Source organism: Micropterus salmoides, unplaced genomic scaffold (assembly GCF_014851395.1).
Source record: "Micropterus salmoides isolate LMB-PRFRI ecotype aquatic unplaced genomic scaffold, ASM1485139v1 Ms_hic_scaffold_19, whole genome shotgun sequence".
Lineage (NCBI taxonomy): Eukaryota > Metazoa > Chordata > Actinopteri > Centrarchiformes > Centrarchidae > Micropterus > Micropterus salmoides.
This window is the reverse complement of record NW_024041039.1, coordinates 31,926,780-31,953,541: the sequence shown is the minus strand read 5'-3', so window position 1 is coordinate 31,953,541 and position 26,762 is coordinate 31,926,780. Positions and strand designations below refer to the sequence as shown.

Here is a 26,762-nt window from a genome sequence, read left to right as displayed (position 1 = left end):
CCATGCACGCCAAAGTTAGTCATGGAGTTCCTCAAGGATCTGTCCTCGGACCAATCCTCTTCACTTTATATATGCTTCCCTTAGGCAATATTATCAGGAAATATTCCATAAGCTTTCATTGTTATGCAGATGATACTCAGTTATATCTATCGATCAAGCCAGATGAAACTCAGTTAGCTAAACTTCAAATGTGCCTTCAGGATGTTAAAACCTGGATGACCTGTAATTCTTTAATATTAAACTCAGATAAAACTGAAGTTATTGTTCTAGGGCCCAAGCACCTCCATGATGCATTATCTAAAGATATAGTTTCCCTTGATGGCATCGCCCTGGCCTCCAGCACCACTGTGAGGAATCTTGGAGTTATCTTTGATCAGGACATGTCGTTTAAGTCTCACATTAAGCAAATTTCAAGGACCGCCTTTTTTCACCTACGTAATATTGCGAAAATCAGGAACATCCTGTCTAAAAATGATGCAGAAAAACTAGTCCATGCATTTGTTACTTCTAGGCTGGATTACTGCAATTCTTTATTATCAGGCTGCTCGAAAAAGTCCGTTAAGACTCTTCAGCTGATCCAGAATGCTGCAGCACGTGTTCTGACAGGAACCAGGAAAAGAGATCATATTTCTCCTGTTTTAGCTTCTTTGCACTGACTTCCTGTAAAATCCTGAATGGAATTTAAAATCATTCTTCTCACATACAAAGCTCTTAATGGTCAGGCACCATCTTATCTTAAAGAGCTCATAGTACCTTACTACCCCACCAGAGCACTGCGCTCCCAGAATGCAGGGTTTGTGGTTCCTAGAGTCTCCAAAAGTAGACTAGGAGCCAGAGTGTTCAGCTATCAAGCTCCTCTCCTGTGGAACCAGGTTCCAGTTTGGGTTCAGGAGGCAGACACCATCTCCACATTTAAGAGTAGGCTTAAGACTTTCCTCTTTGATAAAGCTTATAGTTAGGGCTGGCTCAGGTGAGTCCTCAACCATCCCTTAGTTATGCTGCTATAGGCCTAGACTGCCGGGGGATTTCCTATGATGCACTGAGCTCCTCTCTCCTCTACTTTCTCTCCCTCTGTATGCAACCTCATCCCATTAATGCATGTTACTAACTCGACTTCTTCCCTTTCCCGTAGTCTTGTGTTTTCTCGTCCCTCTCCTCTCTCCTCCTATCACTTCCTGCAGGTGTTTCTGGCTCTGGAGCTGTGGAGTCTGGATCTGTGGTTGGGAGTCACCTGTTCCTGCTCGACACCCTCTGCTACAATTATTGTTACTAGTCGTATTGTCGAGGCAGATGGCCGCCCACCCTGAGCCATGGTTCTGCTCGAGGTTTCTGCCTCTTAAAAGGAAGTTTTTCCTTGCCTCTGTCGCCTAGTGCTTGCTCTTGGTGGGAACTGTTGGGCTTCTGTAAATAGCATCATAGAGTACGGTCTAGACCTGCTCTTTTATGAAAAGTGCTGTGAGATAACTATTGTTGTGATTTGGTGCTATATAAATAAAATTGAATTGAACTTAACGAGGTGTGACAGTTTTTTTTTAAGGAGGCATGACAGTGCGCCTGCGGAAGCTTGGAGAGTGACGTATGACTTATGGAATTACTATAGTCATACGTCACCACACCGTTTTAGCAACTAAGCAATTTTTGCAGCTTTGAGCACAAAATTAAGCTATTTCTAAAAAAATATTTGGCGAACTATGTGGATAATCAACATTGTAAGGAAATGACTCAGAAAAATATGAAATATCATAGAAATGTCAAAATACACTGGAGGGGGGCTTTAAAGATGGGCCGTTGAGATTGATTTCTAGGTCACAGGATTGAGGAGGCACAAATTTGGGAAATGAGAAAGGCCCAAGGAGTTACAAATACTCTACAGGGAAATGGGCCCAGGTGCCCAGAGTTACTGTACTGTTATCACTGTACTTATGGAAGAAAATAAACTTGAAGCGTAAAAATACAATTGGCTCTGTGACTCAATAGCCTACCTTCTTGAGTTTTCTCTATTTCATGAAAAATCTTTCTAGATTCTTGGAGACAAGATGTATCACTCCATCTTTCTTAAACTTTATGTAGGCCTACAGTAGTTTGTCATCTTAATAGAAGGTTTTTGGATATTAAAAAGATCTCTTCAATTTGCCATTATTTCAGTAGTAACCTACAGGAGATTCATTCAGTTTTATTGTTGTATGTCATTATTTTGGCAGCAAGCTAATGAAAAGCTTGGCCAATTATGTTATTGCATGTTGGCATGGCAGCACCACTTTATGTCGTCTCAGCCATAAAACCCATCAGAATTAGCCTTGTGGCTGCTATGTGTAGGACCAGAGGCATGGGAGGGTGGAAGTTCACAGCATGGCTCTCACGTATCAGGTTACAGGGTGGGAAAGTTGGACACCACAAGCGGCTTCAATCCAAACCAGAAGCAGGGCGACAAAAGAAGAAATCAGCATGACAACATGAGTGAGAGGGTGTCAGCGCTGAGTCGGGAGGACGGCGATATTACAATGGGATATTATGACGAGGAAGACGACTTGGAGGCGTTTTCAGACGCCGAGGTGGGCTGTGGGGGCGGAGGTAGGCTGACATTTCTGCTGCTTATGAAGGTCACACACCAGAACAGAGCGAGGGGAGACCACAATGTTACACTTTCACTTCGGCTCCGCGTTATCGGCCGCTGACACGTCTCCTACCTTTGCAGCCCGTTGTATTAGCTAACTGAAGCTGGTTTCCATAACGTTACTCTTTAAAATAAATGTCCGGTTTTCATCATTTGTGTAGTTACTACACTAAAGTTAAATTTACAGAGGTGGAGTAACGGAGTAGGCCTACATTGTAGGGGAGAGCCGGGACGAATGAAACACTTTTCAATTCAATTATGTATAAGATATCTTGTGGAACGACTTCAGTATAATTTCACTTTGAAGGAAAGGTGCACATTGTTTCATCTGTCCCTACTGTGCGGGACGGATGAAACACAACGTATACATTTAAATAGTTTATTTTTGTTTTTATTTAGAAAGCTTGACACTGCCCTTCTTAATACTTAATTGCAAACACATTATATACTTTTTCTTAATAAAAAAATAGTATAAATATAATTTTGCTAGTTAACTAGAAAATCCAACAGCAAATGCAGATTTGGATTAGATATTGGCTGCCCTTTTTTTATGTACATCTGCAGCCTGTTTTCCTGGTCTACTGTGAAGATCCTGTTATTTGGCTGTGAGTATCCTGGTGGTCCAGCCTGCAGCCTAGTGGACTCTGCCCCCCCCCGCCGTATCTAAGTAGGGTAGAATGGCTACGTGTTGTGATTCCTGACGTTTAAACTTCACTTGCTTCTAAACAGTAAAAAATTTACCTTTAAAACTTCAGGTTGTGTTAAAGTACTAATTAATCTTTCATACGATCATGACACATGAAACAATAAACACAACTTTCCCAAAAAAAATAAAAAAATAAAAAGATCGCTTGAGTGAATTTACTTTCCATGATTGAAAACAGCTTCTTTCACATAACTCCGTGAAAGTGTGACGTATCCACCTGATTTTTCAGGATCTGTTAAGTACTGTGGACGTGGAGAAAATTGCTCTCTTGTGTTTCAATTGTCCCGGCTCTCCCCCTGACACACATAATGACACCGAGTTAGTGTTTCTCCATTTTGGGAGACTTAGCTACATTAATCTGACAGCTGTGCAGGGGCGTTTTTAGGATTTTGAAACATTGGGGGCTTAGCCCAGCCCATAAAACTTCATATCTTCACATAATTGACCCCACCCCCCAACCCCCACCCCAAAGTTAAAGTCTGTAAAGCAGTATAGCAACAGTAAACATCCTCTACTTATATGCCAAAACAAAACTCACAACACCACTATTAACTGTCTCATTTTGATGTTGCTAAATTGTAATGTCATGTGTCTAAACTGCGGTAAAATGAATCCCCCACACTTTGTTGTGTGTTTTTTTATTTATTATTTATGTAAAGGAAACACAAAATTCAGGTAGCCCGCAGGAGGCTGAATCTTTGTGAGCCGTTTTCACTGGTTGCTATGTCATGTTATGACTGATTTGATCGTCCTTGTTGCTGAATTGTGGTGAATATTTAAGAACATTTTGATATTTTATGACCTTGTAACTGATTTATTTCCATCTTAAATGTGCAATTGTACTACCGCCTGCCTTGGCCAGGACACAAGAGTTTTTCCTGGTTTAATAAAAAGGTATAATAAAACAATTTCAAATCTAAAACTGTAACAGAATATAATGCAGAGCAGCTCTCAGGCATTCTGGGTTGCTTTCAGATATGTTTCTCCTGTAGATCAACTTTTAATACCATCACTGCTGAATCAACACACACACACACAGGTGTGACTGATTTGAGGTAACCTCTTTAAATGTGCATGTTCCACCTTTTTACGTCATCAATAATAAATTAAATCATTTTAATTATTTAATAGCTCCTGTGTTTCAGCAGGTTTTCTGCTTCTGTTCAAAGTTCTGCACATTCAGAATCTAACTGGGTTCTCTGACGTTTCCAGAATAAATAGCTATGGAGTGATACATCTTGTCTCTAAATGATCTTTGTTGGGAGTTGCACATGTGCAGTTCCTAGTTAAGGACTACAAGCCATTCATAATCAGAGAAAGGTGTGTCAGCGAAAAGACTGTAAACAGCTTCGATTCAGCGGTAGGCTACATGTTGCCGACCAGCTTAGCAACATGAACTGGATCAAGAGTTTCAGAGTGGTGAGTTATTAATCTGTAACAAAAGTATCTTTCATCCATAAAGTTTTAACTGAGCTCTGTCTCTACATCACAGTAACAACTTTATGTCCACTGACTGCCTGGACGGTAGCTAGTGTTTGGAAGGGAGAGGAGAGCTGTGTGCTGCAGCTCAGTGTTTTTTCACCTGTGTTTTTGAGGGCGTGTCGGACTAGTCGCCCAGCGAGCATTATGACACGTATTTTCATTGTGATGTCACAAGAAAGGGAAGTAAAGGCTGGACTACAAACGAGCTGTTTTCAGGCAGTTCTAAAGACGCTTTTAATGCGCCGTTAATGGAAAGTGAAAGTATTTCACTTGCCGGCTTGTTAAAGAGCGACGCAGGCTGCTTTCCAACACGGTCACCAGTGCCATAGTGTGCGCTCACTAGATTTCAGTTGTAAAGCCTTAAACTGAAAAGATATTTGCCTGATTTTCTAAATGTTTGCATCTGCACAGCTCTGTGACTGTGACAAGCGCCCGACCAGTGCTTTACTGCGTAACTGTGCACAGCCTGGATGAGCTCATTTCGGTTAAGGAAGCAAAATGCAGATTACAGATTGGTTAAGTTATGAAGGTATGAATGGAAAATGTAGCGAAATTAAGAGTAGGCCTACATTAGATGTACCCACCCCTGCTGCAGACATCATCACTGCTGCCTTCAGCTAGAAGTAAGCACAAAAGAAAAGTCTGTAATATTGAGGCACTTTGCTGCACCGGCCTCAAGCAACTTTTTTCCTCCCTCAACATTTCTATCGACTACATTTTGTCCGTGACTGATGTGGAGTGTGTGAGTGATTGACTGGTCTCTTAGTAAACCGCCTCCTATATGAGCCAGCTCTGAAATTGCCTGAGCCAGGAAGGCAATGCCAAATAAAACTTTACATTAGGAAAGAGGGGAGGACAAAACATCTCCTCTGCCTATCAGGTGATGAACCTCGCCACAAATCCACACAAGTTAATTTCAGCGCCTCTGATAAAGTGCAGCTCACAGCTTCAGGTGGATCAGAGGACAGACACAGAGCTACAGCTGGATCATCTTATTCTCCACTAATTTGCAGGAGAATAAATAATCTCTCTCTCGATTACAGTCTCAATGACTAAACAATTGCACATCAAAAATATATATTTTTTTAATGATCAAAAAACAGTCTGGTTTTAAACATTTAAAACTTTTACTTACTTCCAGTTGAAGTTGGTTTTAACAGTGTAAATTCTAATACTGAAGTTAAAGTAAAAGATCTGTACCAAACAATTTCGATATTCCATGAAACCACGTCAATGAATTGAAACTAAAATTAAAATAAGTTAAATTTATAGCTCCATATAAAATAAATACAAATATAATTAAGAGCAATTCTGAACAATATAAAACGTTCTCAATATATACTACACACAGGCAAGAGGTTTTCCTCCTTCACTACTTTTTACAAATTATACACCAAAAGGGAAGACTTTTACTCTGTCTTGCTCTGAACATCAATATTTGAACAGTGTTTTGAAAAATGTTTTGAACAGAGTCCTTAGTACTGTCAGTTGAGAAGTGGCAGGTTGTAGTACAGGAAGCACATCTCTGCCTCTGGAACCTGACAGAGATCCTCCTATCTTGAAGATGGGGGTGGAGGAGTGAGAAAGAGGTGTGCTGCAGCTCACTGTTTTTCCACCGGTGTGTCAGACTAGCCGCTTGGCGAGCGTTATAAGACGCGCATTTTGCTTTCATCCCTGTGACATCACAGGGATGAAAGGGAAACGGCTAGACTACAAACGAGCTGTCTTCAGGCAGTTCAGAGCAGAGCTTTCTGTGGGAGATGGGAACTCCCTTTGGGCTGGACTTTGGGCTTTTTCACTTTGCTAACCTGTTACATGCACAAAAAAGATATGTCTGAATAAAGGAGAGGAAAAAGCCAAAAAGCATAATACCACCTCTTTAATGATACCATGCATCATTACTCATGTCATCATTACAGTTATACTATTAATAAACATGCAAAAAATCCATCCATCTTCGTCGGGTCACAGGGATACGCAAAAAAATAATTTTTTGTTGTCAAGCAATACATATAATCTGCCATAATAAATACTTTCAATGTAGCATATCACATCTAGTTTATCCCTTTACCAGCAGTCTTTAAATTCTAAATGCTACTGTTGAATGCATCCAATATTACATGATGTCTACAACAAGGACCTTTAACTTTGAAAATTCCCGATAACGTTTCACATTCAAAAGATAGATAACTTTGTTTGGCAGGAAGCCGTGTTAGAAACTTGTTCAGCTCACATTTATTTATGTGTCCCCTCTGATTTAATCATTTCTGATGTACCTACTGTAACTACACTATTTGCCACCTACCATTGCATTAATCTAATATAGCAATGCGTTAGCGGCAGTAAGCAATGTTACAGAATATTTAGAAGTGATAATGATAGGACCATTTGCTAGAACTACCACACTGTTTCAGAATCTACAATCACGTTTGTAAGCAGCGTAGCTTGCAATACTCAACTACTGTAACTTAAACATGCTGTGAACAGTAAACATACTGCCAGGAAAATCGGGAGTGTTAGCAAGTAATACTTGCCAAGTGTGGTCATGAATGTAAACATGTCAGGATTATTTGGGCTAAGAGGAGAAGTGATGACTTTTATTATTATTTAAGTAATGAAGTGATGCATTTCACGTGACAAACGACCGACTCACCGTAGATCTCCATGCCGGGTATGTATAATCTGCCACTGGCTTGGCTGAATGCTTTCTTCTGTAGTGGATTTCTGGCACTATTGTCGGCTGGGGAACTGCAGAGTGCCCTCTGGTGGGCAAACTATGCAACACTCATAACGTGAGTGAAGGATCAGACTCTCTCTTTTTAAAATCACCCTTCATCTGCCGTTATAAACTCCTATGCTGATTTAAATAGAATATCAGCCGATAATATCGGCCGGCCGATATATTGGTCGGGCTCCAGTGAGTGTGCATGGCCCTCAGATGGACTGGCAACCTGTCCAGGGTGTACTCTGCAATACCCCCCACCCCTACCCCGCCACCCTCTGTCATAAGCGGTTGACAATGAATGAGTGAGTGAGTGTGAGGCTATAATGGTAATGGAGTCCCTTTTGCAAGTCAACCAGAATTTGAAAACAAAACCACACGTGTGGTAACTTTATCCATTCATCGGACAGAAGTTCTGAAGCGGGGAAAAGCAGGAAGCATGAAAGTAGGCTAAATAGTCTTCCGTAGTGCACTCTTTTTTCTTTCTTTTTTTTTTATAACTGATTTGTTATCAGCTACAGTCGCAATTTGCAGAAACTTGTGATCGTCATATGATACAGTGTCAACTATACGCATTTTAACAAAAACATGCTGCAAGAAAGTTCTGGCTGAGAGAGAATGCTCTTACGTGAGCCTACCATGGCATGCAGTGGCACTGCGCAGAAAATAGATCATATATAATGTACATCAGAAATTATTACTGCATACTTCTGAGTCATGTTTAGCTATTTCATCACCCGTAATTACATAATAAAAATCTGACAATGTCAGACTCTGCCTAGTCACGCAGTGCATTTGTATATCAAATGAGGTAGTTTTCAGTGTAATTGACCCTTCACTAAGCCACGCCCCAAATACACAGCTGGCCAATCACAGCGCAGTATAGGACTCGCTCTAACTGAGGTCCGACACTTTCATGGCTGAGCTCCATTGACTGTAATTTAGGAGTCGTTTTCCACCTTTCTTTTGCCGTATTTTTCCAAGATATGGTCAAACGCTGTTCCCGGGGTACTTTAAATAATTACAGTCGCTACCCAGAGAGGTTGATAGGAGAACTATGATTTATTCTCTTTCCAAAACCTAAAATAAATCCAGAAAAATGTTGGCTGTGGATTGTTCCTAATGTTATGTTATTTAGCTAAATGCAATAAACTGCAGTATCTTTCAGGTTTTGTCTTAAATTACCTGACAAGTTGTCAGAAAGTGCCGTGTGCTCAGGCAGGGACAGGTTTTAGGACGCAAATTGCAGACACGTACTCGGCCGGATGATTGTGATGGCAATTCTTGTTTTCAAATAAACAGCTCAGGCAAGCACTTGTCTTTATGTGAATTTTATTCAAGTCTTCTATAAGTAAACAAACTTTATATAGCACCCTTCACAGACAAGGGGGGTCACAAAGTGCTTCACAGTAAAAATAGAATAAAACTAAAGCTGCAAGCAGCGTTGGGCGGGCCCTCGCACGTGTAGCGCGTTGGAGTGTGAGGCGGCCGCATTGCATATTCTGGAGCTCTGCCGGTGCGTCTGTGAATTTGCTACACGGTTCGGACGCTGCATGAAGGTGTTGTACGTCACTTCCTGTGTCCCCTTTGTGGCGCTACATAGCACTTGCCGCTATTAATAAGTGGCTATTTGCGTGTATATTTCTTTGGGGTGGGACTCTTATCCTACATGTACAGTTTGGTGCAGATGTGAGCATGTACACTGAAGTTACAACTTCCTGTGTCATGGCGATGAGTTGATCTTTGACGCCACGGACATCGACGAAAACTCACAGATAGCACAACTTTTCATCGTCAATGCCTTTAGAAGGCACAGCAGAAATTTGAAGTCGATCCCACTAAATCCCTAGGAGGAGTTCAAGTGTGTAAATTGCCAAAAATTAAATCCAAAATGACTGACTTCCTGTTGGGTTTAGGGCATCGCTCCAAGAGGCTTTTTTGTGCGTCTAGGTTAAACGTTACCCAGGGGCTGCACTGTAGGAGGCGCTAGCGAGCCATTTTGCCACGCACATTTTTTTGCTATGCGTTTCGGACGCTGCATGGAGGTGTTGTACGTCACTTCCTGTGTCCCCTTTTGGCACTACATAGCACTTGGCGCTATGAATATAAATTAATTGATGTGTGGATGTCTTTGGGGTGGGATAGTTATCAAGCACGTAAAGTTTTGTTCAGATGTGAGCATGTACACTGAAGTTACAACAACTTCCTATTTCATGGCGAATCAGATGCCATGGAAACACCCATTGATGAAAACTCAGATAGCACAACTTTTCATCGTCAAAGCCTTTAGAAGGCACAGCAGAAAATTGAAATCGATCCGAAAAAATCCCTAGGAGGAGTTCGTTGAAGTACGGAGTGTGTAAATCATCCAAAAATGACTTCCTGTTGAGTTTAGGGTATGGGTTCTTGAGACTTTTGTGCGTCTTGATATGATACATGTCCCCAGAAAATTTCGTGCATGTAGGTTGAATGTGGCCGAGGGGCAAATTTTTTCCAATTTTGTAGGGGGCACTAGCGAGTCATTTTGCCACACCAATGCGCTAAACCCATAAAATACTAAATTTTTCACCACTTCCGACATGTGTGCAAAGTTTGGTGAGTTTCAGTATATTTAGGCTCCCAAAATTGAGCTTACTTTACAGGAAAAGAAAAAAAAATCCTTACAGTTTCAATAGGGACCTCGCACGGTTCGTGCCCTAATAAAACACACTTAAAAGGCTAGTTAAAAGCTTGTCTAAAAAGATGTGTCTTAAGGTGTTTTCTAAACGTTTCCACAGAATCCAAGGCTCTCAAGGCTAAAGGGAGAGAGTTCCAGAGCCTTGGGGCCACCACACAGAAAGCACGATCACCTCTTGTTTTATAACGTGTTCTGGGAACAGTTAAAAAGGTCTTGGCCAGGAGACCTCAGAGAGCGACCAGTCAACAGATCCTGGATGTAAGAGGGAGCTTGACCATGCAAGGCTCTGTAAGTAATGGTTAAAATGTAAAAATGTACTCTAAAACCAATCGGAAGCCAATAAAGAGCCTTAAGCACAGGAGTAATGTGCGATCTGTTGGTTTTAGAAAAAAGCATTCTGTACAACTTGCAGTCAGTCTATGGAGGATTTGTTTAGACAAGTGTACAGTACATTGCAATAATCCAGACAAGAAATAAAAGCATGAACAAGCATCTCCATCTCTTCTTTAGAAACCATAGATCTAATCTTAGCAGTGTTCCTGAAATGGAAAAAACGGGAACGACCGACAGATTTAACATGACAGAAAACACAGATTTGTCAAAAATGACACCCAAATTTCGCACAATATTACCGTCAGGATGATGGAGCCCCATCGGCCTGCCTGATCTTAGGGGTAATGTTGTCTGGGGCAAAAATCACCACCTCAGTTTTGTCTGTATTTAGTTGCAGTTGTCTGCCATCCATTTGTTAATGGACGCTAAGCAATTGTGCAACACGGACAGTTTGTCTAGCCTATGAGGACTAAAAGATAAATATAACTGGATGTCATCAGCATAACAAAGATATTTTTTCAAAGCTACCAATAATCTTTCCAAGAGGAAGCATATACAGACTGAACAGCAGGGGGCCAAGTGCAGAACCTTGGGGCACACCACAGGACAAAGGAGCAGAGTCTGACATATGTTCCTATGGAAACAAACTCCTGTCAGAGATAGGAGGAAAACTAGTTCAGAGCTGATCCAGTAATGCAACAGTATCCAACGCTGCACTGAAATCTAATAGGACCAGCACAGAACATTTACCCCCATCAGCAGCCATCAAAATGTCATTTGAGACCCTAAGGAGGGCAGTCTCCGTTGAATGGTTTTTACAAAAACCAGACTGAAATTTTTTAAAGATATTATGGGAATCCAAAACATTAGCTTGTTCGCAACAACCTTTTCTAGAATTTTCGAAAGAAAAGGCAATTTAGAAATAGGCCTATAGTTTCTAAATGAAGCTGCATCAAGATTGTTCTTTCAAGATAGGCTGAAACACCGCATGCTTAAAACAGCTGGGGACCTGGCCCAGCTGAAGAGATAAGTTTAAAATTGAAACCAAAACATGGGCCCAGTAGATGTATGGATTTTAAAAGCAAAGATGTGGGTAAATTAAAGCTGCAAGCAGCGTTGGGCGGGCCCTCGCACTTGTAAGCGCGTCCGCGCGTGAGCCGGCCGAGTTGCACATTCTGGAGCTCTGCCGGTGCGGCTGTGAATTTCCTACGCGGTTCCGACGCCGCATGAATGTGCTATATGTCACTTCCTGTGTCCCCTATGTGGAGCTACATAGCACTTGCCGCTATGAATATAAATCGGTATTGACGTGTAGATGTCTGCGGGGTGGGAGAGTTATCAAGCACGTAAAGTTTGTTTCAGATGTGAACATGTACACTGAACAATAATGTACCCAAACAATAAAATAAATTCCTTTTATATTTCCCTGCCTTGTTGTTTATGTGTACATACAGAGGAAGAATGTGAGAACAGCACACATTTCATCGTTACTGTGTGTTAGAGCATGGGAGAACAGTGGATACTTTTAATACAGCCCACACCCCTAATACTGTGTAACTATAACAAGTAGAGAACAGAAGAAAAAGATGTTCTTTCTTTACAACTGTCTGCATAGCTTATTCATATTGTGTAATGAATGAAAATAAATAGGCCTACTAGGCTCCTCTCTACTTTGACATTTAAGATTAGCTTGTTTGATCCACCTTCATACACATGTGACATTACTGTACAACTTGAGAAAGGTGAGTTGTTTTCTGCTCCAGCCTGCCTAAAAGAAAAGCGTTTTTGGGATTAAATGGACTTTATTAGCTGCTGCAGTGCAGGATGAACTCAGAATAGACCCATTTCTCACCTTATTATTCTAGATCATGCAACGAAGAAGAAGAAATGCATAAGAAATCCTGGGACAAAATCTGTAGTCAAATACTGTACAGCATGTAGTCTGATGAACAAGACTTGTGTTATAGCTGACTTGGGCAGTGAAATATTTTTTTAATTCATGTGGTCATAGTTGTCCACAACTCAAATCAGAATATAAGAAGAAATGTTTTATACCACCTCAAGAAGGCTTCCTATCAGAAAGGTAGGAAGGCATTTCAAATGTACAACTGCAGTACTTAAATCTAAGTAAAGTAATTTCCCTGACATTTTTGTGTTACTTTACTTTTAATAAACCCATGTAAGAGGTTTTATACGTCCTGTGAGTATAATCCAATCAATCTTATTTTCATACTGTATATCCGTTGTGTAATTTGATAAATTGTGTTGTATGTCGTGCTCGCATCTCAGAGAAGACTCTGACTGCAACATGCGTCTTTGTAAAGAGAGAAACAGACAGAAAAAGCCTCTAACTCTGCCTGTCAGCTCGCTCTGCTCCGTTAAAACTGAATTTACCATACAGAATTGAATACGAGTGCACTCCAGATTTAGCTGCAGCCAGCTGACCGTGTGCTTCTCCCTTACCGCAGTTCTGTGTCCATGCATGCAGCAAACTGAAAGCACTGTCTGTCGGAGCGTCTACGTGAAAAGAGAAGGAAGACATTGCTGGTAGTATTGTCTTCAGAGTTGTTAAACACCTCAGCGCACTGAAGGAAGTCATCTGACTGTGTGAGGGGCAAGATCGTTGATGTCTGCAGGCAGAGTAGGAGCTCTCCTGTCTGACTGGTCCACCAATAGCAGAGAAGATGACCCCTTGAGACACAGCCCCTCCTCATTTGCATAATGAGGCAGAAATGCATACAAAAATTTAAAAAAGACCGGCAGAAATAAATACCATGGGTGAAAATAAATAAGGTAAATAAATACAAAGGAAGAATAAAACAGACAAAAATATTAAAACACACACATAAATAAATACATTAAAAAAATTAGTAATAAATAAAGTTGAATAAACAAATAAGGTAATTATAACAAAGGTGAATAAGTAAAGGCACTAATTAAAATATATACATTTATGTCTCCTTGTATAATTTAATTACTACCTACATTTATTTATTTACTTAATTTTTTTGTGTATTTAATTGGATGCTTATTTATTTATTGAGCATTTATTTATTTCTGTATTTATTTCTGACTGTGTCAGGATCGGTCCTCCATAGCGGGGTGGGAGAGTTATCAAGCACGAAAAGTTTGGTTCAGATGTGAGCATGTACACTGAAGTTACAACAACTTCCTGTGTCATGGCGAAGACTTGATCTCTGACGCCACGCCACGGACACACCCATTGACGAAAACTCGCAAATAGCACAACTTTTCATATTCAATGCCTTTAGAAGGCACAGCACAAATTTGAAGTCGGTCGGACTAAATCCCTAGGAGGAGTTCGTTAAAGTACGAAGTGTGTAAATCATCCAAAATTTGACGTAAAATTCAAAATGGCCGACTTCCTGTTGGTTTTAGGGCATCGCTCCAAGAGGCTTTTTTGTGCATCTGGACAAGATACACGTACCACAGAAAATTCGTGCACGTAGGTGAAACGTGCGGCGGGGGCTGCTTCGTTAAAAGTCACTTCCTGTTGCCAGCAGGTGGCGCTATGACTGTCTGTGAATGTGAGCATGTACATGTGTTCAGGGCGGGACTCTCATCCTACATGTACAGTTTGGTCCAGATGTGAGCATGTACACTGAAGTTACGACAACTTCCGTGTCATGGCGAAGAGCTGATCTTTGACGCCACGCCACGGACACGCCCATTGACGAAAACGCGCAAATAGCACAACTTTTCATCTTCAATGCCTTTAGAAGGCACAGCACAAATTTGAGGTCGGTCGGACTAAATCCCTAGGAGGAGTTCGTTAAAGTACGAAGTGTGTAAATCATCCAAAATTTGACGTAAAATTCAAAATGGCCGACTTCCTCTTGATTTTAGGCTATGGCTCCAAGAGGCTTTTTTGTGCGTCTGGACAAGATACACGTACCACAGAAAATTCGTGCACGTAGGTGAAACGTGCGGCGGGGGCTGCTTCGTTAAAGGTCACTTTCTGTTGCCAGCAGGTGGCGCTATGACTGTGGGTGAATGTCGGCATGTACATGTGTTCAGGGCGGGACTCTCATCCTACATGTACAGTTTGGTCCAGATGTGAGCATGTACACTGAAGTTACGACAACTTCCGTGTCATGGCGAAGAGCTGATCTTTGACGCCACGCCACGGACACGCCCATTGACGAAAACTTGCAAATAGCACAACTTTTCATCTTCAATGCCTTTAGAAGGCACAGCACAAATTTGAGGTCGGTCGGACTAAATCCCTAGGAGGAGTTCGTTAAAGTACGAAGTGTGTAAATCATCCAAAATTTGACGTAAAATTCAAAATGGCCGACTTCCTGTTGATTTTAGGCTATGGCTCCAAGAGGCTTTTTTGTGCATCTGGACAAGATACACGTACCACAGAAAATTCGTGCACGTAGGTGAAACGTGCGGCGGGGGCTGCTTCGTTAAAGGTCACTTTCTGTTGCCAGCAGGTGGCGCTATGACTGTGGGTGAATGTCGGCATGTACATGTGTTCAGGGCGGGACTCTCATCCTACATGTACAGTTTGGTCCAGATGTGAGCATGTACACTGAAGTTACAACAACTTCCTGTTTCATTGCGAATCATCGACGCCACGGACACGCCCATTGACGAAAACGCGCAAATAGCACAACTTTTCATCGTCAATGCCTTTAGAAGGCACAGCAGAAATTTGACGTCGATCCGACTAAATCCCTAGGAGGAGTTCGTTAAAGTACGAAGTGTGTAAATCATCCAAAAATGGCCATAAAATTCAAAATGGCCGACTTCCTCTTGACTTTAGGCTATGGGTTCTTGAGGCTTTTTTGTGCGTCTTGATACGATACATGTCCCCAGAAAATTTCGTACATGTAGGTTGAACGTGAACGAGGGGCTAATCATTTCCAATTTTCAAGGTGGCGCTAGCGAGTCATTTTGCCACGCCCATGTGCGAAACTTGTAGAATACGAAATTTTTCACCGGTTCTGACATGTTTGCAAATTTTGGTGAGTTTTCGAGTATGTTTAGGCCATGTCATTTGGGCCTACTTTGCAGAAAAAAAAAAAAAAAAAAAAAAAAAAATAATCCGAGCAGATTCAATAGGGACCTCGCACGGTCGTGCTCGGGCCCTAAATATCAACTGGGCTTTGGGAAGGTTTCATCGTGCCCACTAACTTAATGATGTCATTCAGGGTAATGGTGCAGAAGGAGTCCAGTATTGAAAGTCTGTGATGTTTAAGTATATGGGGGTTTGCTGATGGAACAATGCCTGCCCTGACCGCGCTAACCTTGTCCACAAAGTGAGACAAGAAGTGTTTGCAGTCAACATTTGAAAACAGGGACAATACATGCAGCATGAGAAACAATGTTGTTCATGGTCTGAAACAGAGCTTTTTTTTTTTTTTTAAACAGGCAGATATGAGGTTAGTAAAGTAAGAGGATCTAGCATCCTTGATCATTAGGGCCCGAGCACGACCGTGCGAGGTCCCTATTGAATTTGCTCGGATTATATTTAGGGCCCGAGCACGACCGTGCGAGGTCCCTATTGAATTTGCTCGGATTATATATATATATATATATATATATATATATATATATATATATATATTATTATTTTTTTTTTTTTTTTTTTTTTCTGCAAAGTAGGCCCAAATGACATGGCCTAAACATACTCGAAAACTCACCAAAATTTGCAAACATGTCAGAACCGGTGAAAAATTTCGTATTCTACAAGTTTCGCACATGGGCGTGGCAAAATGACTCGCTAGCGCCACCTAGAAAATTGGAAATGATTAGCCCCTCGTTCACGTTCAACCTACATGTACGAAATTTTCTGGGGACATGTATCGTATCAAGACGCACAAAAAAGCCTCAAGAACACATAGCCTAAAGTCAACAGGAAGTCGGCCATTTTGAATTTTACGGCCATTTTTGGATGATTTACACACTTCGTACTTTAACGAACTCCTCCTAGGGATTTAGTCGGATCGACGTCAAATTTCTGCTGTGCCTTCTAAAGGCATTGACGATGAAAAGTTGTGCTATTTGCGCGTTTTCGTCAATGGGCGTGTCCGTGGCGTCGATGATTCGCAATGAAACAGGAAGTTGTTGTAACTTCAGTGTACATGCTCACATCCGGACCAAACTGTACATGTAGGATGAGAGTCCCGCCCTGAACACATGTACATGCCGACATTCACCCACAGTCATAGCGCCACCTGCTGGCAACAGAAAGTGACCTTTAACTTAGCAGCCCCCGCCGCACGTTTCACCTACGTGCACGAATTTTCTGTGGTACGTGTATCTTGTCCAGACGCACAAAAAAGTCTCTTGGAGCCATAGCCTAAACCCAACAGGAAGTCGGCCATTTTGAATTTTACGTCAAATTTTGGATGATTTACACACTTCGTACTTTAACGAACTCCTCCTAGGGATTTAGTCCGACCGACCTCAAATTTGTGCTGTGCCTTCTAAAGGCATTGAAGATGAAAAGTTGTGCTATTTGCAAGTTTTCGTCAATGGGCGTGTCCGTGGCGTGGCGTCAAAGATCAACTCTTCGCCATGACACGGAAGTTGTCGTAACTTCAGTGTACATGCTCACATCTGGACCAAACTGTACATGTAGGATGAGAGTCCCGCCCTGAACACATGTACATGCTGACATTCACAGACAGTCATAGCGCCACCTGCTGGCAACAGGAAGTGACTTTTAACGAAGCAGCCCCCGCCGCACGTTTTACCTACGTGCACGAATTTTCTGTGGTACGTGTATCTTGTCCAGACGCACAAAAAAGCCTCTTGGAGCGTTGCCCTAAAATCAACAGGAAGTAGGCCATTTTGAATTTTACGTCAAATTTTGGATGATTTACACACTTCGTACTTTAACGAACTCCTCCTAGGGATTTAGTCCGACCGACTTCAAATTTGTGCTGTGCCTTCTAAAGGCATTGAAGATGAAAAGTTGTGCTATTTGCGAGTTTTCGTCAATGGGTGTGTCCGTGGTGTGGCGTCAGAGATACTAATTTTTTTAATGTATTTATTTATGTGTGTGTTTTAATATTTTTGTCTGTTTTATTCTTCCTTTGTATTTATTTACCTTATTTATTTTCACCCATGGTATTTATTTCTGCCTGTCTTTTTTAAATTTTTGTATGCATTTCTGCCTCATTATGCAAATGAGGAGGGGCTGTGTCTCAAGGGGTCATCTTCTCTGCTATTGGTGGACCAGTCAGACAGGAGAGCTCCTACTCTGCCTGCAGACATCAACGATCTTGCCCCTCACACAGTCAGATGGCTTCCTTCAGTGCGCTGAGGTGTTTAACAACTCTGAAGACAATACTACCAGCAATGTCTTCCTTCTCTTTTCACGTAGACGCTCCGACAGACAGTGCTTTCAGTTTGCTGCATGCATGGACACAGAACTGCGGTACAGCACACAGTAACGATGAAATGTGTGCTGTTCTCACATTCTTCCTCTGTATGTACACATAAACAACAAGGCAGGGAAATATAAAAGGAATTTATTTTATTGTTTGGGTACATTATTGTTCAGTGTACATGCTCACATCTGAAACAAACTTTACGTGCTTGATAACTCTCCCACCCCGCAGACATCTACACGCCAACACCGATTTATATTCATAGCGGCAAATGCTATGTAGCTCCACATAGGGGACACAGGAAGTGACATATAACACCTTCATGCGGCGTCATAACCGCGTAGCAAATTCACAGCCGCACCGGCAGAGCTCCAGAATATGCAACTCGGCCGGCTCACACGCGGACGCGCTTATAAGTGCGAGGGCCCGCCCAACGCTGCTTGCAGCTTTAATTTTGTTTAAGTCTATTAAGAGCTCTTTAAGATGCAGGCGGTGGACTTTGAGCTGAGTCGCTTTCCATAAACTCAGTTCTCCGACAGACACGCGTCAAGCTGCGATTGGCGTCATTCATCCACAGGGATGTATTAACAGGAAATTTCTCTAGTTTTAAGAGGCGTCACTTTGTCCAACAGCAGGGTGCAGTGATCATTGAACACCTGTGCACAAGCGTCCGCGTAATTCAAAATAAGAACCGAGCTTGCGTCAAATGCAGCTGAAAATTTCTCAACAGTAAGTTGGTTAATCAGAGGTAAGCAGGACACTCGTTTAGCAGGCAGAGGATCGTCATCACAAGTAAGATCAAATAAGATGCATTTGTGATCACTAACAAATACATCTTCGATGCAAACATAATTAATGTTTAAACCATGAGAAAGAACAAGATCGAGTGTATGTCCCTTGCTGTGCGTAGGACCAGAGACATGCTGTGTGAAGTTAAAAGATTCAGTAATATTTACAAATTCAGAAGCATTTTTGCAAGTATCATCATCCACATGAATATTACAATGATCACTCTGTCCAGCTTAATAATGGATAAGTCAGAAAAATCAGTAAGAAAAGAGGCGGCTGGCCCAGGTGGCTGGTAGACTAAAATACAAATAAAATGTATTTCAACGACCAACCATAGTCATCTGTAGTTCAAAAGAAGAGTATGTGCCAGCGCTCATTGACTGGCAGATAAAATGTTAGATAGATTCCGTGTACAACCGGTTCCAGTGCTGTTAGCATCATTAGCTCTGTTGGTCTACGACTTCATATTTATATAAAAACGGACAAAACTGGACATTGCTGGTAGAAAAGATTATTGTTACCTGGTGAGTTCAGAAAAAATGTGTCTGTAACTTTATTCCAACTATCATTGGACTTTACTGTGCCCAAGTTAGCATAGCATAGCCATGATCGATCCAAACTGCATTAAGAAAACAAACATTTTAGAAGTTGTTGTCCTGTTGTCTTGCTGACAGACCTGACAAAGCATGAATTCATTTGTTTAACAAATCTGCATCATGTTGTAGTTATTTTGGCATTAGTTTGATCAGTTTATTGCTATTTAATCACAGCACAATGTTTACTTTGGGTTCATAAATTTTTATTAATAGCGAGTTGTGTTTATTCACGTTATCGCGTTGTGTGTGAACACTCAGCAGTTCTCCAGCGATAAAACCCCCACGAGGAGAGTGTTGTGTGGATTAAATTTGCGTTTGAAAGCATCTTATGCGGCATTCAGACCAAACTGCTTGACATTTCCTCATTCATATGGTCGATATCAAAGCACATATCTGAACACATTTAGATAGCTTATTAGTTTTTACCCAAAGATGATCTTGAACAATACCACTTTTATGATAAATTTTTATGATCTGTTTGTCATCGATGTATCGACAGAGAGTTATCTTCGGACGTTGTGGATTTATCCTCAGCAAAGAATAAAATCTATAAGCTACACTTTCCTTCTTTATAACACTGTGACTCTGTAGATACAAGGCAGTTGTCAGGTTGGCAACAGATGCACTGAAACAGTTACCGTGTGGCTACATTAGGCTACTGCACTGTTTAAACTAATCAGTAGGCTATAAAAACTGATTACCAAACAGTAGGGGTGTGACGAGATCTCGCACCACAAGATCTTGCAAGATTGAAGTGTGTAAAAATTTCTTGTCAGGAAAAAAGCTGTCTCGCGAGATTCACGAAAATTACATTTATCACACGCTGTCAAGCCACACAATCAATTCCACCCAGCTAATTGACACCGGCGTACACTATGATAGTGATCAGCTGGACCCTCTCGTGTCATGGTCCAGACAGCTGTAATGAGTGGTAACGAATAGCTGGCAACATAAACATTTAAAAACTGAAGCGCAACCTTGCTCCGTTTGGAACTGTGAGCTCCACTTTATCTAAGCTGCTGTGTGTGTGGATCTGTGGTGCAATTTCTGCCTGATCAAAAGTGTTTCATTTACTTTCAGTTTCACATGCAACATGCAGTCCCAACACAGCAAAACCCCAAGTGTAAATTCAACTCGCATAGTATTAAAATTAACACTATCCCAGTGTTTATATAATTCTCACTGGTTCAGTGTTAAAGGTACACTTGGGACAGTGTTAATATTTTAACTTTTTTATCGTGTTAAATTTCTGACACTCACAGTGTTGTTTTGTGACACATGAAAGTGTTTTTTTGACACTAAATTGTGTTAGTCCCTTTGACTTACAATTTCTAACTTCTAACAGAATGTTTTCACCAAATCTAAAAATTTCTAAAAAAGGCTACAGAACAGTAGAAACACTAGCATGCAGTTAATCTCTTAACTGTAGGTTAGCACAGTTATAGTAAACTGTGAACAAGTATTAATAATCATTAAAACATTTTTATTCAGGAAAAAAAAAAACTTCCTAGCACCAGTCCGTGGGCACAATTATGCACATTTACGTAGAAAATAAAGGTACAATATATATAGGCTCAGATCTCCACCATAAGCACTTTGTAGATCAAAAGGCTTACACATTATAAGACTGTCTGCTTTGATAAGACCTTTCTCATCACTTTCAATCACTTGGTACGCATGTAAATGCTCACTGAAATGGTCAACCACAAGCTTGCTCACTAGGAAGTACATGACACTGTTGACTAAATTAATCTTATTTATTTTGCAAAACACAGGCATTTCATGGTCACTCTCACTGCAGATGATAAGCCCTGCCCTGTACTCTGTCCCACTGATTTTAACCCAGTTAGTAGAGAAAATGTCTTTCAGTACGGCGGAATGCAGGGCTCGGGCAAATTGTCATTGTCCACATTAAATGATTTCAGGGGTCCATACTCAATATGGTTTGCAGGTGACATCTCCCAGTGATAACCTATGGACATTTGGTGTTTTTTTGCAAGTGATTTAGTGATGTTCTTGAAGTTCTTAAGACTGTTTTGAAAACCCTGTGTTTTGCTTCAAATCTCATGCTCCACACATGTATTAGAGGTCCTATTTTTCTTATACAAACCAGGTAGTGGATCATAAAGTGATGTTTTGGGATCAGGTTTCTATCTAGATAGACCTGTTTGAACAAATCATGGTGTTCCATTATTAAATGCACAGTCATGCCAAGTGTAAGAGATGGAGAAAATATGATGTTGATTATCTGCAGTAAAAGCGGCAGCAGAGTCCAGTTTTGGTTTCCTTCCTCCACAATGTCACCAAAAAGCAAAGGAATGTTTCTTACCAGACGAAGAGTCTGAATGGAATTGAGTCCTATATTATTGCCAGTACTGTCCAGCTTAATCCTTGTCGGCGATTTTTGCGCTCCAAGTACCCATAGTCAAAAGCATAGATTCTAGACAACAGATCAGGTTTTGACAAAACAGTTTTTGAGAGATACTCCAGAAGTAACTTTAGCTTAATACTGAGCCACTCCTTCAAGAACGTTGTGCATTATGTCCAAAGAAAAATTGTGGCAAACATGAAAGAACCATAGGCTGTTAAGAGTTGAATTCTGCTTTAATCCAAACATGGACAACTTCTGTGGGTCTGATTGCAACTCACTGCAGTGTATTTCAAAAAGCTCTTTACCACACAAGATTATCTTGGGGTCATCCTCACTGTAAACATTCTGGGCATCATCTTTTTCAATCAAACATAAACGACAGACATAACGTCCACTGAAAGACTCTGTAAAACCAAGAATGTTGTGCATGCCCAAGTTGTCCCCAGTTATCTGGCCTATAGTACCACAGACATTTCCAGAAGAGAAGGGAAAATCAAGGCTATGACTCTCCAGTGTTTTGATGTCATTAATTAGAGGATGTAGAATGGGACCAAAACCATATTTTTTCACATCTTCAGTGTGAAAGAGTGCAACCAAATGAATGTTCATCACAGCAGAGTTAAATTTTGGTGGCAGATTTCTGAGGACAAAATAGAGAGCACCTATTTTGTGAACACCACGTTTTGAACCCAGTGGGTTAGCAGTTTCAAAGTTGTCATAGTACATCTGAATTTGTAAAGAAGTTGTTTAGAGAACAATGGGTGTGTCTTAAAATATCTCCCATCACAGAAGTCCTCATATCGGTCGGTTTTTGATACACAAGGTTCCCCAAGCAGTTTACAAAAAACAAAAATTGCGGCACATAAATGTTATTGTTTCCAAAATGGGAATGTAAACAAAAGTGTCTTTGACTGGGATTTGATTATAAGTGCCTGTTCGTTTATTTCACCTTGTATCAAATCGAACTCCTAACATTAATTCTAAAGGCTACACAAGCCCCCATTTTTCATTGAAATATTTCATTCTTTTAGTTTCAGTATTAAAGCCAACAAATGGGTTTTCAAAATGATCTAATGTGTCTTCTAAAGTAGGTCTTACAGGATCATCTTCAGGCACAGCAGACAGTATTTCATGTTTAACTTGCAGTAGCAACCTCTGCCAAATCACTAACAACTGCTGAAACTAAACTATTTGCTATCCCACTTCCTTGGAGTTTAGCAATGATTGACGCGCAAATATTTTTTGTATTTTCTTTAAGACCTGATCCATTGTCCTCAAAACACCTAGCCTCTGGGCTGGGCGTGGCACTTGTTTCACCAACTTCTGTAGAATCTTGGAGACTGTGAAAATTAGCTTGAAATGACTGAGTTTGCTACATCACCACTTTGAGAAAAATCCTTCTCATGAACACTGCTTAAATGTTTTTTGAAACCCGAATATGTTGAAAACTGCAGCCTACAATGTTCTTGTGCACATAACAACTTAAACCTGGTGCTAGGATAGAAACTGTGATCAATTCTTAAATGGGTTATCGAGGACTGACAAGCCACATGTACAGCTTGACAAATGAAACACCTGAACATTTTTACCCTAGTTCAGCAGTTTTGCCCGTAACTCACGAACTCTTGGAGACTCATCTGTTGTTGTAACATAGATGTTGTAGATTGTTGTCTGCACAAAAGTGTAGAGCTGGACCAGGGATTCGTCATAAGTCAGGCTGAACACGTAGTGGGATTTAAACAGTTCATCAAAAGCACCCAATGAGCTGGTGGACTGGCATGGGATGAGCTGTTTGTCTACGACGATGTAGAAAGTGTCAATCCTGTTCTGGATCCAGCCAACAGCAAAGATGTAGGGTTGTTTGCCATCTCTTCCCGGCAGGTGTTCATCAATGCTGCAGCATGACTGAAAAACAGAACAATAACATGAACACTTTGAAGTAACTGTTTAGATTCTTATCCATACAGCGGTTTTGCTACTCCATGCGATGTTATAGATCCTCCTTTTGTCCAGTTACGTGCTCCTGTGTCGCGAGAACATGCACTCTACTGGGACTATGTCCCACGTAGAAATCTGAACCATCACAGGGGGAAGAACATTGAGGAGATTTTCAACTACTCACTGCATATGACACTAGAAAAGTTAGAGTTGTAAACAGACAATGGCAAATCGCACTGGTGTATGTGTTCATGTGTCCTCAAGAAGTCTTTGCTGTTGAGCAACTATTAAATAAACAAAGTTATCTCTGGGGGAACAAAATACCACTGCAAGTTGTCTTTTATTGAGTTAATATAACTAAACAACTGGCTCATGGAATTTCAACAGAGTAGAACAAATGTAACTCGTGAAAAGTGCACCATTTTGTCCACAGCATCACTGGGACTTATTTTGATCCTCTTCCGTCCAGCTGTGGGTGGCATGAGATGGAGAAGGAGTAGCAGGGAGGCCATATCACTGTCCCAGTCTGTAAGGAGGGAATACAAAGGAGAAAAAGTAATTATCTAGTTTCTAAACAGAATGCACAAAGTAAATAGCACCAGCTATTTGGAATATAAACACAGCATGTCATGTAGCGTACTGGTGTCATCGTTCTCTGTGAGTTTCTCAGCAGCTTTCAGAAGTCGGCACAACTCGGTTGACTGATTCAGGTGTTTGGCCTCTTCAATAACCTTGGGCTTGAATTCTGTGTCCCACTTCTCAAGCATCTTGGAGGCAGTTTCAGCACCAACAGCAACAGGAAGTCTTGGTTCAGCTGTTGATCATACATACATGCAAATACATGGAATCAATAGTGAGTGCATTGTTGACTGCTTACAACCAACAAAGTCACAGACTGGAGCTTAAATAAAATATGCTTAATTCACTAGTCCTTTGACATCTGTGGTTTTCTGCGGATCATTCACTAGTTCCTGGCGATGTTGGAAGGTCACCTTCATCTTTTGAAACACACCACCTTCATCAGGACAGTGAACAAGGAATGGTATAGCCTCCCGGCAGGCGTCTCAATCATGCTGCTGAGGTGCTGCGGCTGCTAATCTTCGCCGTTTTGGTCCTTGTGCTTCAGGCTCAGTGGTTGCCTTGACTGGCTGTTGACATTTATTCCTGGTCATGGTCTTAAGTCGCTACGCTAAATATCCTGTACCTTTTTCCCCATCATAGAAGTGCTCTTGTCATTTGCAAATTACAAAGGTCTACTTGAGTAAATATTCATATATGTGTGTATATATATATATAAATGATTCATTGAATTTTCTAACATACGTCACAGTTTCAGCAGTACTATTGTGTGCCCATTTAACCAAATATAACAAAAAAAAAAAAAAAAAACTTAGATAGCCCTTTGGAGAGAAAGGATCCTTCAGCGAGGGAAAAAGCGGGAATCCTCCTTTAAAGCAAACACAATACAAACACATAAAATTGATATGCTCCAGGATGAATATAGGACCCCATATATGTTAATTAAATGCTTAGTATTTAGAAATTTCCTCCCATACCATTCCCATAATAACCCTTGCAGTCTCAAACTTTTTTAAATGTTTAGGAACACTTACCCATGCATCTCAGTCATATGGTTAGCCAGTATGTTGACAAGCTGTCTCCGGGTGCAGTGCTTCAGGGAATTCTCTCTGTCTTTCAAGGCTTTTTTTAAACTGTCCTCATGATAGTTCATGTTGGCATCAGATTTAGTGAAAATAGAGCTGTGTGCTTCTTGCCACAAGCCTTTTTCTTCTTACACTGAAAATACAGGCACTTCAAAATTAATGTAAAACTCTTGCTGTTACTTAGTGAGACAGTTTTAAGAATCCCCTTATCTGCATTGTCTTGCTTCCTTTGGTTATGTGTCTTAGTCAGAGGCTGTGTCAGAAGTGAGTCACAAAATTGAGAGCATTGTGACATTAAAAATTGTGAATGATCTTCCATATCATCATGGATCATGCGTAAAACAGGAGCGTCGGACTTAATCCAGACACACTTAATTGATGATGTTATAAGTCAAAATTGTAAACATCTCCTGCTATCAAGTACCTCTTTTGCAGCCTCTGACTCCGAAAGCTCTGTAGAATGGTTTAGGACTTCAGAGCTGGATGTAATTCTGCCTATGGGAATCCCCCATTCTCTTTGGCTGGAGTGGTCATTGTCACTTGACGAAAGTGAAATGGTGTCAGTTTGGGAAGATGATGTTGAATCACCTGAAGGGGAAAAGTCTTAGTAAATAAGTAAAACATTACAAAAATATATCCAGTACAAGAGTGACCTGCTAGAGCAAACTGTGAGTCTGTGTGGGACAATCACAACCAAACCAACATTTTCAAACTTTTTTTGCAGTTGGATGTTACTTTGTAACAGTAGTCAGAAATTCAGAGACATAAAGAGGTCTCACCTAGACTTTTTCAACAGAAAAACCCCCCAGCAATAATTACAGCGGATTTAACAATGACACCAACCTTCATCTGAAATGCTGTCACGTACTGTCAGGCATAAGTCAGGATTGGTCTCTGTTAGTTCAAGAAGGATGTCTTCCTCCACTGCAGTGTCAGTTTCATCAAAAATATGAAGTTCAGCAGCATCGGGAAGCCCAAACCTGATTTTGACTACAGGAAAACAAGCAAGATACATGATAAATATATATGAAGTAGGTTTTAAACTACAACAAATCACTGACTTCTCAACCAATTTATCTCTAAAACTGATGTGACATTGTCAAAACAGCTGGATCATGATGTTTATATTGGTCATTAGCAAACATTACAGTGTACAAGACAAAACAGCACTTTTTTTGTCTGAGGTACTGAAGTTTAGTTTCCAAATTAAATGTCACTTGCCAGGGGTTGCAACGCTTTAATTTTAAGACACATACCAAAGGAAGCAAGACAATGCAGATAAGGGGATTCTTAAAACTGTCTCACGAAGTAACAGCAAGAGTTTTACATTAATTTTGAAGTGCCTGTATTTTCAGTGTAAGAAGAAAAAGGCCTGTGGCAAGAAGCACACAGCTCTATTTTCACTAAATCTGACGCCAACATGAACTATCATGAGGACAGTTTAAAAAAGCCTTAAAGCTTGTACTTTCATTTTGTTACACAAGATAGCTACTTGCATTCGTT

The 26,762-nt window shown here is 40.8% G+C and overlaps 1 protein-coding gene across 1 annotated transcript in view; it reads left to right on the top strand.

Moving 5' to 3' along the window:
- The first annotated feature begins 2,390 nt into the window (after positions 1 to 2,390).
- The window catches only part of rragd (ras-related GTP binding D), a 97,666-nt gene continuing 73,294 nt past the window's right edge, over positions 2,391 to 26,762 (top strand). Inside the window, exon 1 of the mRNA XM_038729226.1 lies at positions 2,391 to 2,571. Within this exon, the coding sequence (XP_038585154.1) occupies positions 2,454 to 2,571 (118 nt within the window). The 5' untranslated portion in view covers positions 2,391 to 2,453. The remainder of the gene's footprint in view (positions 2,572 to 26,762) is intronic.